This window comes from Monopterus albus, unplaced genomic scaffold, assembly GCF_001952655.1.
Source record: "Monopterus albus unplaced genomic scaffold, M_albus_1.0 scaffold99.1, whole genome shotgun sequence".
Classification (NCBI taxonomy): domain Eukaryota; kingdom Metazoa; phylum Chordata; class Actinopteri; order Synbranchiformes; family Synbranchidae; genus Monopterus; species Monopterus albus.
In genome coordinates, this window is record NW_018127979.1 from 3,946,738 (window position 1) to 3,964,224 (window position 17,487).

At 41.7% G+C, this 17,487-nt stretch overlaps 1 protein-coding gene across 4 annotated transcripts in view; it reads right to left on the reverse strand.

The window, feature by feature from the left end:
* The window catches only part of gsk3ba (glycogen synthase kinase 3 beta, genome duplicate a), a 32,150-nt gene extending 14,941 nt beyond the window's left edge, over positions 1-17,209 (reverse strand). Inside the window, exons 1-2 of one of the 4 annotated variants that reach the window (XM_020609458.1) lie at positions 15,862-17,209; positions 7,952-8,145 (exon numbers count right to left, since the gene is read on the reverse strand). In XM_020609458.1, coding sequence (XP_020465114.1) covers positions 7,952-8,145; positions 15,862-15,949 — 282 coding nt within the window. In that variant the 5' untranslated portion in view covers positions 15,950-17,209. The remainder of the gene's footprint in view (positions 1-7,951; positions 8,146-15,861) is intronic. The other 3 variants (XM_020609460.1, XM_020609459.1, XM_020609462.1) reach the window with 3 other exon arrangements.
* Positions 17,210-17,487: the final 278 nt, after the last annotated feature.

Sequence of the window (17,487 nt, forward strand, 5' to 3'; positions counted from 1 at the left end):
TCCTGCTGACCTGTCATCCTCTAGCGTGTCAGCAGACTAGCCAACAGAGACAGAGGGAAAGAATAAGAGACCGAGTGAAAGAATGCCTGCTAGAGGTATTACACCTGAGCGCTTCATTCTGCTGATGCATGCTGTCAGACAAAACCACATCCACTTTCCAAAAAGATTAACAGCATAGACCAATCACACACCACCCACGCAAACACACACACACACAGTTTTACTGTTCTGCTTGGGTAACAACTTACAGCATCAAACTTAGGGGATAAGGCCAGTGTACTTTTTAGGCTACTGTCTCAAAGAAACACCAGATCAGCAATGTGTAAAGTTGGGTTGCACCAGAAAAACACAAAATGTGTAACTGCAGAGGCACGGCTGGTGAACTACTGTAGCTGAATAATGGATAACACAGTAGCCTGCCAGGAACATGCTAGCACTAGACATTGACATCATCTCTCTCCGGGTCTTTCTAAAGTATTTTCTATGTACTGGCCATGTACTCCTCTCTAGTATTTTGTTCTTAAGATTGCAAAATCATTTCATTCAATAAAGAGTTACTGAAGACCAGAGAGAGAACTCTGAGCTAGCTAGCCTGAAATTCTCGATTAGCATTTTTGTCAACTTAGCTGCTACCAGGATAGTTTGTAATATCTCTGGAGCTTCTCACTCATCCAGGTCATGGTATTCTACCTTGAGGATCTCAAATTTAAGAATCTCAAGCAAGTCCAATTGCCACTTTTAGCATGTTTGGATGCAAATGTCTCATCAGCTCCTGTCTTCTAACAGACTCTGCACCATGTCTCTGGTCGAGCAGATAGTACTCCAACACAGAACTGTAAATAAAACTCTAAATGCATAATAAGATAGCTTTTAGTTCAGCTCTCTCAGTACAATTTGATACTGGACAGTATAAACAAATCCACAAAATTCTTTTAAAACTAAAAGATTTCACTCCAGATTTTGGTATTTTAAATGCTGTTGTGACTATGTCTCCACACCAACATAGTCATGTTCAGTCTCAAGCTTTTGTCCTAACAAGAAAGTAAATCATTAAAAATGAGTCATTTCTAATAATAAAGACCAAATAATTTCCTAAAACAACTGGACTATGTGGTTACTAGCAAAGAATACTCATATAGAAATTAAGAGCATTAATTAAAGACTTTGTTCATCTGTGAATTAATACACACTTTTTGGGTTAGTGAGTATTTATAGCAGCAAGACAGTGCATGTGGGATTGACTCAAAATAAACTACAGTGTCCATTTTCACTGCAATTCTAGTTTACTGTACAACATGTCAGCCGGTGCACCAGCATGGCTCGGTGATGTTTTTTAATAGTCCTTGGACAACTCTGGAGATCTATGACAGGTTCATCCTCCTATAAGGTTTGTTGCCAATAGGAAAAGCATAGAGAAAAATCACCAGACTGTTCCTTTAGCAATGCTGCGTAAGAGCGACTTCCACCAAACATGCTCTCACTGTGTATGTGTGTGAGAGAGAGAGAAAGAGAGAGCAAGTGTTGGTTCTAATGCAAGCATCCATTTTCCAGTTTGCTGATATGCGATTCCCTCAGATGAGATTGGAGACAGGCTGGTCCCATAAGGCACCAGGAGCAGACTTAGACCACCAAGATTGTCTCACACATTCATCAGCTACGCCCTAACATGGAGTTTATTCAGTATGGAATGTTAGATCATTTGAAAAGGTATGCTATCTGTAACTTTTCTAAGTTTGTATGTTTATTCAAAGCCTACATATTCAAGCCTACTACACATGTTTAGGCCCACTTTGTTAATAGAACACTGTAGACTGTTTCCTTGCTTTAGCTGTCATCTGTTTCCACAGGTCTGCCGTCTTTAGTTGAGTTTATTCCTGAAAACAATCAGCCATCATCAGCCTGTGTCAGTCTAAATAAAAACTAACCGCTCTCACCTTTAAGTGAAACAGATGAAATATGTGATTTTGTTTTGTCAACTTGTCACACATTTAAGTTATAAACCAAGTGAGTTAGGTTAAAAAAAAACCAAAAAACTTTTCTGACAGCAACCTAACACACATTTTAAATCCACACATCACGACCACACAGGCCATGTTAATGAACCGCAACTAATTATGCTTCTGTTACACTGATCAAAGTCCAACGTGGGTCCACACAGGAACATTTGCTTCATGAAATCAGGAATCTCCCTGGCGTCACATATGAGAAGCATAAAATGTTTAAATTCTGCAGCTGAATAATAACTGCATAATCTGTAGGTGGATATTGACAATTGTCTTGGTGCTACTGAAAATGTATTTGTTTAAAAGAAGCTGCACAACATGAACAAACATGTTGCTCTGCTATCAGTTTTACATCGAATCAGCTACTTTAAAATGTAGTTAAAGATGTTGAGCCTACAAAAGTTGCAAATCCTTGTAAAGACCTCATACAGCCCTAAAGGAATGCTGAACAGAGACAACTGAAGTACAGTATGTCTGAAGATCAATTATATAAGAACATTAGGATCTCCTATAAAGTTTCAATTTTAATTATGATTATTTCAACACAACAACATTACAGTGGAGATTTAAAACCCATTTCATAAAAGATAAAAGGGTGGGAAGAATCCTTTATCATGCTGGAGCACTTTTATAAAAATCTGTTTTAGTGGATGGGAAGAGAGACTTACTGTCAGCTGTGCTTATATTGAAGATATAACCCAGGGTGGACTGAACAAGTGATAATAATAAAGGCTCTGTTCATTTTTGGACTGTAATATTTATAACAGTGATCCTTAAACAGAGTGGCCCTAAATCTATTTAGTTGACTTTAAATAGAGGGTAAATGAATAGAGGATTTAATAAACATAGCAGGCTTAAAATAGTTATTACCTTCGCTCACCTAAACTCACAGGAACTTGAGAAGATAAAGAAATGATGTGATAGTAATATACTATCTCTGAATTTGGATCAAACTAAATTTATGGTATTTGGGAATCGTAGACTAGATAATGAACTTCAATTGAAAATTGGGGGAGCTAATATAGAACGAGTATATGAAATTAAATTTCTAGGTGTCATAGTTGATGACAAATTCTCCTGGAAATCTCATATCAGATATGTTCAGCACAAAATAGCAAAGAATATATCGATATTGGCAAGGGTTAGATATATTTTGGACGGGAAAGCACTACGCATTTTGTATTCTTCATTGATTTTACCATACTTAGAGTATGGCGTTGAAAACTGGGGAAATACATACAAAAGCTCACTTCAACCATTGTATATATTACAAAAAAGAGCAATAAGAATTGTGCATAAGATGGGGTATAGGGATCACACCAATGGAGCTTTCACACAGTCTAAATTGTTAATTTATTACCTGGTGGAATTCAAAAACTATTTAATGAAAGGGAAGGGGGATACAATTTAAGGGGTCAGTTAAATTTAAAAGTATGTGTCAATCAAGATATATGCAAGAACAGGCTTAATGATTAATTAGATGGAACATTGTGGGTGAGGTGTAAGAATGTTAACACTTTGTAATAATTCTTTAGTATATTACTTGTGTGGTGTAGAAGATAATTATTTAAGAATGTAATTATGTAAGGAATGTTAACACTTTGTAATAATTCTTTAGTATATTACTTGTGTGGTGTAGAAGAGAATTATCTATGTAGAGATACTGCTTGCAAACCAATGATGGTAAGATGATGTCATGGGGTAGGACTGGATAAGTCTGACTTCTTCCTACTCCATTCAAGCATGTAGTAGGTATAAGCTAATTGATATTGGATTAGCATTTGTTGGATATGTGTAAAATTATGTGTGTTGATATATCAACTGTCTTTACATGCTTGAAAGAATAAATAAATCAAATCAAACTCAGTCCTGACAAATTTACCTTACAACCTGATGTCATGCTAACATTTCCAAGGTGCTAATATTATTTTAACTCTGGCTTTAATCTCACCTGTCCTTTGGTTTACACAGATTAATGACAGATGTTGAAGTGGTCACTTTACCTCATTATGTGACATTTGTGGTACAGCTTGGATCTCCTAGTAGTAGCACTGTCCCACCCTCTTCTTTTGTTGGACCGTATGTTTCTTTTACAATGTCGTGCTTACTAAACCTGACCACGTAGTAAACATGTCAAAAGTCTGGGAGTACACGCACACATGGCTTGTAAAAGTAAGCCTGCAAGCCTGAAGCTGAACGTGGAAACCTGCAAAGCAGAGTTCACAGGCAAACGCCCACATGCTTATGCTTACAAAACTAAGATTAAAGCTTTGTTTTCATGCACACCCCCTGGAATGTTGTCAACAGGGTAAATTTCATAATTACCATGATTGACTTCTGAAGCAGAGATGCCCAGACTTCCCTCTCCCTAGATACTTCCTCCAGCTCCTCCGGGGGAATCCCGAGGCGTCCCCAGGCCAGCCGAGAGACATAGTCCCTCCAGCGTGTCCAGATAAACAGAGGGATATGGATGCATGGACGTGTGTGTGTGTCAGTCAGTAGTAACACATGTTGGACTAGCATGGGTCACTTCACAAATGAGCACCAAGTCAGACAAAAAGAAAAGAAAGAAAAACTGAAGTCTGGCAAAAAAAAGCTTTTGAAAAGGAGGAGAAGGAATAAGAAGAAAGTCGAACGCAGGTGCCCAGGTGCGTGTTTGTGTGTAACGGGTTCACACGCTTGATGGCACAAGCTTGGGAGTCATGTAGGGAGTCCTAGCTTTCATTTCCCTCCTTTCTGGTGACAAGCTGTTCTCAAAGAAGGCCAGGCCAAACATGAAGAAGCAGGAGACGCACAGAGAGAAAGACTGCTGAGGTAGAGGCTCTGTTTTAAGGAAGAAACTAAACACCAAAACAAGACGATGCATGCGCTCTTCAGCTGACCACTGAGCTGTTTATAGGTGCAACCTGCCTTCATGCTAACCACAGACCATCAGGAGGAGCAGGGTATGACTTCATCCTGCCCAGCATGCAACATCACAAAGGGTGCGCGTGGCATTTTGTGGCAGATGGTCAACCCCCAACACATTAAGTGACATCATCTGTCTTGCTTGAGTTCAGATGGTGAAGAACTAACATCTGCTGGAAACCTGTGCTGAACCTCTGTAAGGATAAAACCTACAGTAGGGCACAGAGTTGCTGAAGTACTTAGCTGAGCTAGCTGGCTCAGCACAGCGGTCCCAGGGCGAAAGCCCAACAAGCAAATGTGTGACTAAACTTTGAATAAACGTCAGTGACTCTCATGGGAGGTGGAGCAGGAGGTTGGGAGTTGAGGAGACAGCAGAGCACACCTACACTTGTCTTGCCATCACTCTTCTCATCCTCTCTTGCTAACACACTCTGACACAAAATAGCGAGTGAGAGACAGTGAATAACATAAAACAGGGCAAGTCAGTCAAGAGATTATGGGTCTAATATATACTATATCTTTATACTATATAACCTATAGCAACAAAATTTTTGTATATTTTTATCACATTTTTGGTGGATGTTGCATATATTCATACAGTTGTTTATATACGTTTGTCATTAACTGTTTTATGCTAGGCATTTTGGTCAAGGTTAATCCTGAAAAATAGATTTTAAGTTCAATGAGATTTACACCTAGTTAAATAAATTAAAATACTAGCTCTGGTTTACTCATTACAATCGTGACAACCCACTAATAGACTTACAGTAGTACACGCCATATACTTTTTTTTATTATTGTTTATAGGGGCAAGTACAGTACATAAGCTAAGCTAAATGGCTGCTGGTCGTTAGCTTTATATTTAGCAAACAGATGTATCAATCCTTTCATGAAACTCTCAACAAGACAAAGTGGCCTCTTACCAATTTATATTCTCCTCTGTCATACAGTAATTACACAATGTTTAAATGAGCCAGAGTCTTCGTCTGTACGTTTTCCAGGACACGTGGAAAACTTTACCGTTACATGTTGTGCATCTTTCCAACTGTGTCACAAAAGGATCAGTGTAACCTTGAGCCTGACATTCACAATAATCTCTGTTCTTGTTTTTTTTTTTTCCTCCATAGCAAGTGATTGCCTGGAAGCTTTCCCATGCAAAACTGACTCAGTTCTCAGTTGTCAAGAGGAAACTCTGTTTGTATACATCAAAAGGGACAAACATGTCCTTTTGATCACCAGAAACCTTTTTATACATGCCCAGAAAATCAAGTCATTTTTATACACAGACTGGAATCGCCCACATACACATTAGTGATCTATTAGGTGCATGCATATATAATAAAAGCAGTCTAACATGACGACCTGGCAATAAAACCTATATAATGTTAGGTTTTGTGGAAACTGTCTTCTCCCTCATTATTATAATGAGGGTAGGCAACTGTCACAGCTATTCTACCTAATGTCTTTTCAGCTGCTAGAGAATCTAGTGAGACATAAAACAAACTGACACCATAAGCCACTCTTAACAGCTCTCTGCCCCGCCCATCACATTCCGTCTCCCGGCAACAACATAAACTGCGGATGCCTGGAAGTGATGAATCACACAAAATGCAACCACCAGGCCGAATCTAGTGTTGGCTGATTAATGAGTAAATCTGACAAACTAGTAGAACATTCCGGTTACTGCTAATGTGACGCTAAGCGCCAACGTTACACGAAGATCGAACATCTCCCAAATTAAAATTAATTCAATACAAAGGTAAAAATCACGACCATGCTAGGTCGCTAATGTTAGCAACAAAGACACATTAGCTTTAGATGGTAAAGCACCCAGAAGTAAGAATCAAACATGAGTCCTTTAACTCTCTCCATCTTAAAAAGCCAAACAGATGTTAAACATGGATTTTGCTCTTTCTTTGTCGCACTGTCTCTGTGCAAAAGAACATGAGCTCTTCAGTTTGACAGACACCGTTTCATACTTCAGCTGCTGAGAGCTCCTCCATGGCTGTTTGAAATTACTACTCGCAGTTTGAAAAACACTTCTTCTAACCTTTTCTAGGTGGCAGGCGGGGCTAATTTACGGACCTCATTTTAACAACGCAGGGTAGAGAAGCTGGAATAACAAAAGGGCTGCAAAAGGCAGTGTCATTTGGGGGGTAGGACAGCAGAGAGACACCACATCCTGTCCCATTTTCACTTAATTTATCAGACAATGTGTAAAATCTTATTTAGTGCAAAGTAGGATTTATCGCACGGCTATTGTAATAAATGTAGAGTATATAAAACAACAGGCATGCAGTAATTTTCACACCGGTCCCAGTTCGATAAGATATTGAGTGCTTAGCTGGTTTTATTTAAAACCAATCATGTGATTGAAACACTGTGCACCCCTCACCTCATTGTTAAAGCCTATAAAACTTAATCACAAACTAAACAGCTGACCTACAGGCCTTGGCAGTTTCAGGCCTTTTATCTGTGAGCTGTGAACAAACAGCAGGGACACCGAAACCAAGGGAGCAGGTCTCCCCCCTGTGAGGACCAACACGCCACCAGATAGATACCTTTAAAGCTCAGACAGAGAACTCCAGCAAAGCTTTGCTTGAAGGAAACGAAGACATTTCCACGGTAACAGCTCAGCTTGACAGATGAGTATTAAAGGGCTCGAGTTTGTTTGTGAGGAAAAAAACCCTCGCACCACTCACTACTAAACACCCATTTCCTGCAAGAAAATACACACATTAAAGCAGGAACTTGTCAACTACAAGACGCTAATTAGTTTTCCCTTTGCTCTTTTTGTTTCGCAGCTCTTCTGATTCCACTGTTCTTGTGAAAGATCACTCCATTCATGTCAGTTAGTCACATTCATCCATACAATGAATCTCTGCTTCAGTTATATTTAAAAAAAAACACAAAGAATATCTAGGGTGAAGAAGAGGATGAGTGCGTGCTTCTATGCATGGTCATCATTTATTTCTGGCTTTTTGTTGACAGCTGATTAGGCTGGGTAACATAGAAGTATATTGTGTGTGTGCATGTTTTACCTTGAACCTCTTGTCTTGCAAAACTTTCTTGATGGCCACCAGCTCTCCAGAGTCACAAAGTTTAGCCTGGTAGACAACACCAAAGGAGCCGTTGCCGATGACCTTGGTGTCTGTGTAGCTCACCTCCTGTGGCCGGTCGGGGCCTTGGCCTGGAGTGGCTACGACTGTTGTTACCTTGCTGCCATCCTTATCCCCTAAAGAGACAGAGAGAAAGAAACGGATGCAGGTGCTCAGAACTAAGTTGTGACATGAACAGTTTTCAGCACAGTACATCAAGACGTACTGGTTACAATTTTGGGTGAGAGAACAAACTGGGAAAAAATAAGATGTGATAGATAAGGTAATGTGAAGCATTAACATCAGAAGTATTTAACCAACAGTCCACAAAACACAAAGATATTCCATTTAAAAACACTTTAAAAAAAGAGCAAAGCAGAAAATAATCACATATGAGAAGCTGGAAAGATGCTTCATAAATTACTTTATGGGTTATTTTCTGTCACTCCACTAATACACTGATCACTAACAGGTTGTTCATGTACCAGACATTGTGACTTGTCATATCAGGAAAAGCACAGAGGTCACTAACAATGTTAATGATGGTTCTGTTCTATTCAAGTATCCCAGTAAACCACAACCGTGGGACAGCATTCACAATAGCAGGACTCTGAAACTGCAGCAACTAAACAAAACACAGCTGTTTTATTATTTACACATGCATTTCCTACCTGGACATGTCAAAATGCCTTGTGTAAGAAAAGCTTAAGTGAAGTTGCTGATTCTAATTCGTCATGTGCTGGTCATCATCTCACAGAGTCAAACCTACTGTACTTGTCCTAGAGGGCAGTTTGCAACTGACAGGTTCCTGTTTTGAGTGTCTGCTGACATAGCTGAGAAAAACAACATTATGGTCTCCATCTTTAGCTGTAACCAGTTATTTCTCAACAGATGTGGTCAGCTATGACTCAAAGCTAAACTGAAACAGACAGAAAATTGTCCTATAAACACACAAAAATGTCCCTATACACTGTATACTACTGTAGCTGTTTGAAATATGCCATTAAATACAGTATATTTCCAATGTTGAGGTCTCCTTTGGGTGGTAGGACATTAACACAAATGAAATATCTAGAGGAAACAAACTCACTTGCTATTTTCACAACTACAGACAAAAGCACACTTAAATTCTACATTTCTTGCTTGATGGTATAAATCTTTTTTTTTCCAGTGGTGCTTTTATCCAAATTAATGCATCAAAGAAATATTAGCAGCAGGCCTAGCTGTGTCTGCCCAACTCATCAATCACAAGGCTCAGACAGACCAATACCCAGGATTATTATCAGTGAAAATTTATAAGCTAATATGACCCTGTAGATTTGGGATGCTAACACACTGTATGTCGTAGTCTGCTTTCACATGTCCTGACTCCCCTCTAGTCAGTTAGGAGCTGGCTCCGCTCCTCTGAGATCATGAAGTGGAGGCCATTTTCTATTTAGGTATGGTCTCTCCCTCTGCCTCCTTCCTACCATAGTAGTGTCAAGGGTCGAAGTTTACATTAGCAGTTAAAGGACAACTAGGCAAGAATGTGTGCTGTATGAATAAGTGCTGCATCTACACATCAAGTCTTTAGGCTCTCAAATAAACCCCCAAATTTCAACACAGACCCTCCACACAACACCTGCATCCCCTCCACGCAACATCGCTACCAGGAAAATGCTTCTTTCAAACAAACTGTAGCAGCCAAAGGCTGTAAAAGGGTCAATATATCAGTCAATAGACCCATGCACCAAAATTCAAACTATCTTTGTTAAATCTGTCTGAGACAGTCAGCTACTAACATGTGTCAACAGCCCACAGACTGCATATAAAGATGGATGACATGTCACCGCTTTCTGGAAGCCAAAATATTGCGAATACGGGGGCCGCCATCTTGCTTGAGTGACAAATTTTGCAACCAGATTCTGCACAGTAGCAACCAGACACAGAGATGTGGTCTCAAGCGCTGCTTAATAACTGCAGCCTGGTGTCATTTAACAGGACTTGGTGCAGCATGCTGTGAGAGCAGACCACCTCCACACAGAGGACACTGGCATGAGCAGCGGACGTGACCATCGCATGCCAACTATCTGCCTGTGAGTATTCTGCATGTGTGTTTTAACTGAACCAGCTGCTTAGGTTACTTAACCCTGCGCAGCTTGAAATGTTTTAACCCTAGAAAGCTGGTGCTTTGAGTGAGACAGCAACACAGAGTGCAGCTGTCTACTGTTAGTCTATTATCCGTTTTCATACTTAGCAGACTGGGCTTGTTTTCATGGAAGGTTGAGTTTGACACAAATAGTGCCTTGCGTCAACACACATACCCTCACACGTGACCCCTTCAGTTTTATAGATATAGTTTATTTAGATGTATGTGTGTTACTGTTTGTGACCAGTGGGTGGTCCGATTACTGAAGAAGATGTGATTATGATCGAAGAATAAGAAGGGAGGTTGACAGAGCAGCAGGACTTACTTTCTTTTTCTAGACTGGAGAGTGTGAGGATGGATTCTACAATGACAAAAATAGACTTTCCAATGGAGTGCATGTGTGAGAGTGAGACAGGAATATAACTCTGCCTACATATTCCAGCAGGGCCATTTCTATGACGCCTCTGCACTTCCTCAAACCGTGAGAAAACTCTGTGCACACTCGCACACACACACACAAAAAAACTCACAGTGAGATCTCACACAGTTGCAAATAAGGAATGACCAAGAAATCAGAAATGGCATTTCTGTAAGTGACTGACTGGAAGTCTGTGACAAGCATAATCTTTCACACACTGATCTGGTATCGCCTAAATATCGTTTCCACTAAATTTCCAATAACCAATAAAAGAGTGTGGTTTCATGGACATATGCTGTAGTCTTCAGCTACAAAGTGAACCAGGAGAGACAGCAGGTGGTATGGAAGTAGATCCCCGCCATAAGGTTTGAGGGTGCACTAACCACACTTTGAGTGCTACTCAGTTTGCAACTCAGCATTTGAGATCGCACAGACACAGATTTGGAAGTGTAGATACTGATTTGAGAGCGTTTCCACGTCATACTTGCTCTCGTTTCTGAGTCTGCGCTCAGATTTCTCCACCAGGGTATGTGTAAAAGCCTGTCTGCGCCAAAAGTTTTGATCATGCACAAGACAAGTTGCAAGCACTCTTCATATTGCCAGTCAGACTTTGAGAGCACGGGAACAGATTTGTAAGAGCAGAATCAGAATTAAAAGCAAGAGAGGATCCTTGCTGCTCACTCAAATCATCTTACGCTCACGAATGTGGGCATCCACATTCCGACTGTCCCCATTCATGACTGGTCAACGCAGCGCCTCTGCGCTTCTGCGTCAAATAATATGTTGCTAGTAAGCTGCACTGGAGGTTTAACAAATTATATAAACAATCAGCAATGTCTTGAAACAGACAACCAGCAGAATGACAGCCTGTATCTGCTCTGAACAAGCCAACAATTTTCATTTATAACCACATTCTCTGGGTACATTCTTCCCCCTTTGGCGCTTATGCATATGTATGCTGTCTGACACAGAAGTTTAAACAAAGAAATTAATTACTAAAGTAAACTTGAATCCACTGACACAAGGAGCCACCTAATGAAATGCTACTTTGAGACACTTGCAGATTGTAGTGCTAAAATTATTTGTGTGCGTTTACTGTAGGATGACGGCTAATTTTTACACCATTCATGTCATATCACTGTGAGTGTCTGCACCTGTTACAGTGTCCATGTAGTCACTGCTCTCTGTAATTTGGCAAATAAATGCATGTAATCACTGGCATACAGAATATATTTATTAGTTGTGTGGCTACCGCAGGTCAATTATAATATCACACACACACACTGAAATTAAAAACTGAAGCCAATTACCGATACTGACAAACCCTTTTAGACATTTCAAAAGATCAAATTATGACACCATTATTATGTTAAATATATTATTGGTTCTCAGTATGTACACGCCAGCTGTGGACTACAAGTCAAAGTGACCTGTAGTCCTTTGCAAGGCCTGTATAAAGCTATTTGCTGAATTTCTCGAGAGCAAGACATTATGTACCACCAGCAAGCGCACACACACATTGTGTTAACATGTGCAGGTAAACAAGTGCAAAGTGTTCCGCTAACGTTCCACCGCTGCAAGGTTGATGAGATAACCCCGTCACAGCAATGTCACTGATGACACGGAGCAAGCTTGGCCAAGCAGCGTTTAGCGTGAGACACCAAGGTACCAGCACGTTTTTGAGCAGACACAACAGGGGTGGACAGCGGTGAACAGTGGTGTGCAGCCTGCAGAGCCGCGGCTGCTCAGTCCTGCCACCACACTGACTAAACACCCAGCAGACTGAGCAGAGACTGATTATCTTCTGGTGTCTCTTCCCCTCAAAACTCATCTCTCTTTTAAATCCTGAATGACTCAGATGGTCCTTGTCTTGTCTGAGAGTCCTGCTGTTTCATTTGGAATCAGAGAGTATAATTAGTTCATTTTGTCCCCATCATCACTTGCTAAATGTGAGAGGGACAGACAGGAAAAGGGAGAAAAGAGGGAGAGAGAGCGAGCTGCAGCTTTGAAATGCTAAACAAGCCGCTCATTGTTCTTGTCCAGCTGTCTCACCCCCAAAAAACAAAACCTAAGAGTGCTCATGTGGGTGTGTCAACGTATCTGTGTGTGTTTCCATCTGCCTATGTAGGAGCGGTATACTCTCTGCAGAATCATACACACTGGGCACAGCTGCTTGAGATTATCTGCCAAGTTATTGACTGAGAGCGTGTGTGTTGCAATGGTGGAGGTTAAAATCAAGTCACAATATTTTAAATTAGCACTTATTTTGATTATTTGGATTTCAAAAATCGATAACTGAGTTGTTCAAACACGAATCATGTTTAAGAAAAAAATGGGCTTTCCCCCCCCCAGCCTCACATGCTGCATTTACAGAGGGGTAACAAATGAAAGGAAAAACCAACATCAAGTGTCTTAGTAAGGTGCTGGGCCTCAACACTGTGACAAAACAGCTTCAATGCGCTTTGGCATTGATTCCACAAGTCTCTGGATTCAACTGGAGGAATGAATACCAAAGATATTACCCCATTTGGTGTTTCGATGATGGTGATGGAGATGGAGATGCTGTCTAACACGTCAGTCCAACATCTCCCATAAGTGTTTAACTGGGTTGAACTCTGATCACTGTGAAGGCAACGGCATATGATTCACATCATTTTCAAACTATTCACTGACTCCTGGTGCCCTGTGGATGGGGAAACTGTCGCCCTAGAAGAGACCACTCATTTAGTCAGGGTTTTCCTTTCATTTGTCACCCGTCTGTAGGTTAAACTGACGGAGGGTGATAAATGATTTCTGAAAAACATCTTTACAGATACGGTTGCCAAGAAGTAAAGGGCAGTCACTTCGCTCAGAACTGCCAAAACCTGCATATTTAAGTATAATCAACCTTTAAGTGCAAGAAAATGCAACATTTAAACTATAGTACATCACAGTCTTACAGTAGCCAAAGCCATTATCAAGTCTCATACTTCATTATTGATATTATGTCAAGGCAGTGTCTCACCCAGTTCTACATTGCAGGTCTGGTTTAAGCCAGCAAGTATAACTGCTTCCATTATGCATGTCTGTCTATCCACAAACCCAGAGGATCTGTGTCAGCCAGCCCTGAACACTGATCATTAGTTGGACACCAGGAAGAAGGAGAAGTCTGATTATTTCAACAAGTGCTATTTTGTCCTAGTCCTTAACAACAGCTTGAATGAAAACATAAACACCACACTCAATGTACTGTATTAAGAAAGCTGCCAAATTTAATCCAATGAGAGCTGGTCACCAGACAAGGTTGTCCCGGTTTCCTTGGTTTTTGGCCTATAAAGTAGACTATCCAATTACAGTCCTCTTCTAGCTGAACCAGTTGATTTCTGGCAAACTCCACTGACGTGAATAGCACAAATATGGCTGTTTATTGAAACTAATGTATCAAATAGTGAGGATGAATTGTAAAAACAGACATAAACTGGCCAATGTCACTAACACAATCAGTCTTCACAATGACAAAAAGCAGGCAAACAAAGGCACAGCTAAAGATTAATAGACTTGTGTAAATTGATGACTCTACATTTCTCCATGGGGCCCACCAGCACCTGCTTGTAAAACTCAAATAATTTAACACCCAATTAATTGAGAGATTCCCACTTCGGCCTTTAATGACATGATAATGATGTACTGACTTACCAGATGAGTCTCTTGGAGAATAACATTTTCAAATTGAGACAGCAAAACTCAGGCAACATTAAGATCACACACTGAGCCTTGCATTATCTCCTAATTACATCTCCACAATACGCCAAAGATTCTCCGTCATCCAGTTCTTACATTTAGTGGACATATTGACCAGAGCAAGTTTTTTTTTTTTTTTTTAGTGAAGTGCATTTTGCTTTCAACAGTAACACAACCATGAATGGTCCACGCTGACAGGAACACACCAGTGCTTCAATACCCATAACCGAGGCAAGAGAAGTATTGGGCTGGGGATGGGACTTTATCTCCTTGTTTGTGTGTGTGTGTGTGTGTGTGTGTGTGTGTGCGTCATAGTCAACCAAGTGGTTTCCAGTGCTAGGCCCTGAGGAGAGCTTCAGCCTCAGGCCTCACCCTACTAACACACATCCTGATCACATCGCAGCCCTGAAGCACCACAGGAACATTCCTTAACCTATCACTCACTTCTCTCACACACACACCCAAATATGTCAGGCAGAATTAGTAAGGTGCTATACAGTATCACATCTCCAGCCATTAATAATGTGGATATCATAGGTACTAATTCATTTCACTCTGCCAAAACTGTATAATAAACTCCAACCTGTGCCACGTAACTAAAGCAGACTATCAGACAAGGTAAGAGTTCATTTAAGCCATATTATTTTAATTAATACTTCTAAATGATATCTAGTCTCATAAACATAAGGTCATATGATCAGACTTTAATGGGAACACTTGAGCTAGTCATACACTATCTGCAGTCTGACAGGTAGGCAATCTGATAAAGATCGATTTTGCAAAGAGAATTTCTGACATAACAGCCACTGAGGATGGATGAATGCAATATGACTTGAAACTGTTCCAAAGAGATATGGCTATAAACCAACACTGCCAGCCACAGATGTTCAGTAGGTAGGCCTATTCAGCCACATGGCTTCATCTCTGCAGCCTGTCCATCACCGACCCCCTCCATGATGCCACTGTCACTTCGTACACAGGACGCTCTGTGCCACATTCCGTTCATTCGTGACGGCATGTGATGTCGACACGGCACCAAGAAATATGGGATCAGTTAATCAGCCCTGTCCAGGATCACGTCGGTTTCGCCCGAGTCAACTAGGGGCGCACCTTCCGCTTTGACAGTTGCGTAACAGACCGGTCTTGTCGCTTTGGCCATATTACACGTTTTTGCTAGGTGGTCATTAATCAGACTAGATCCACGTTAATGGGAGAAGCCTTGTTTTCTGGCCTGGGCCGGTGCCAACACTACCTTCCTCTGGCTCGGCCCTGCCCGGAGCGGCCTGCTAACCCTGGTCAGGCTGACCGGCCCCGGGGACGGCGCATGAGAGCACAGTGGTGTTTGCCCACACCGCAGCGAGCAGACGTGTGTATCACTCAGCACCGGCCAATCTCAGCCTGTGACACACATACATGACAGGGCTAAGCTACCCGGAGCTAACGTCATACTAGCTTGACACGTTTTCATCCTGTCAAGTGAGGAGACATTCAGCGAGGATATGAATATGTAACGTTAGCCCACACTTAGCACCCGCCTGGCGCATGCAGAGAAGGTACGCTACTCTAGAATTACAGGGCTGTACTTACTGCTGACTTTCATGCTGCCGAACGCAGATGGCTGCGGCACTGGTTTGCAGCTCTCCGCGAAGGATGTGGTCCTGGGCCGACCCGACATGATCCAATCCGTTTGATTCTCTCGACTGTGACTTGCTAAACGGCGGGGCTGATCGATTTCCCAAACCTTCTCATCCAAAACAGGATGACAGTAAATGACTAACACTAACGTTATAGTTCACAAGGAAGACAAGGCAGAAAGAGACCCCTTTCTCCCACGATCATTCACACTATTTCATATCTCCTAATAAACTACCCTTTCTTTCCCACCAACGGTCGATCAGAGCGTCATTTCTTTATATTCCAGGTTTTCTTTCAGCGGGCCTTTGAAGACACGTCTCCGTCTAAAATAGTCATGAATCTGGCCTCTCCCTGTGGCCCCCCGATTAAAACCAATAGCGGTTGCTTTCTGGAACCTGAATCAATTTGCCAGCGATGAAGAAGGGAGTTCGGTGTTATAGGTACTGATCCGGTGCAGGTCAAAGATAAATGCGGTGTTTTCTTGACGATTCGGGACACATGCAGTTCTTCATATCCCGATGTGGAGGCTCAATGATCCGACTGCCATGGCGGCTCCCTCGCTATACCCTAGCCTACAGACCATCCAACGGAAAATTTGCCAGTTGCCACAGTCTTCTTCAACCAATTCAATGGCTTTACGCTGACTCAAAATCCGCCCTCGTTGCCGTCAAATTTCGGTATCCTTACGAAGGCCCCAAGAGCAGCGAGCGCCTCAGAAAATGATGGGCTTTAAGTACAGAGAGCGACGATACTGAATTTCTTTTTTTATTCCTTCCCCATAGGTTTCGGGCTCGCTGTCTTTGTCGCTGCGCACGTTAGCTACGCCATTTCCGTAAAGGGTTGCAGGGATCACCTCGCCGCCATTACAGGAGGTTCACGATGTTGACGTAAACCGTGACAGAGAATAGAAAAACAACGTTCAAACGGAGAATCTGGGGTGGCTAATTTAGCCAATCTGAGAGGGTATCCTTCAGAAATGGGCGTTAACCGCGTTGCTGTGATCCAATAACAACGCCGCTCTTGAGCACCACATGGCATAATTTGCTTGGCACCACCCTCACGGCTTCAAAGGCTTTCCCTCATGCCGCGACAGGGACAATGGGCGTATCTGAACCCAGGAGTGATGTCTTTGTCTACCAATGGAGCTCCAAAGCCTGACTGTCATTTCAAATAGACGCAGCTGTCACAGAGTACCGGTGGTCATGCAGCACTGTTGCTATGTTAGTTGGAAAAGCCCTATCCTCTGTCTGTTCTCAACAGTGTTGCTAACATAGCGACTTTGTCGCTACATTTATAGACTTTTTAAAACCCCTTTAGCGACAAATCTAGTGACAAAATGCTTTCTCTGCAGGAGAGTAGTCAGGACTGCTTGTGAGGTCCTGCAGTCTTGCCGAAAGAGGAAACGCCCCTCTTGGCTTCTGCTCGGATGGGTGGGAGATGGGAGAGGAGCAGAGCATTCAGTCGGCTGCACTGCTACAGGCAGAGATATGAATGAGCTTGCGCATGTGCGACCCAGAGCTTGCTGACATTACTTACTGATATTACCCTACAGTTTTATATATGTTGACTGAATGGTTC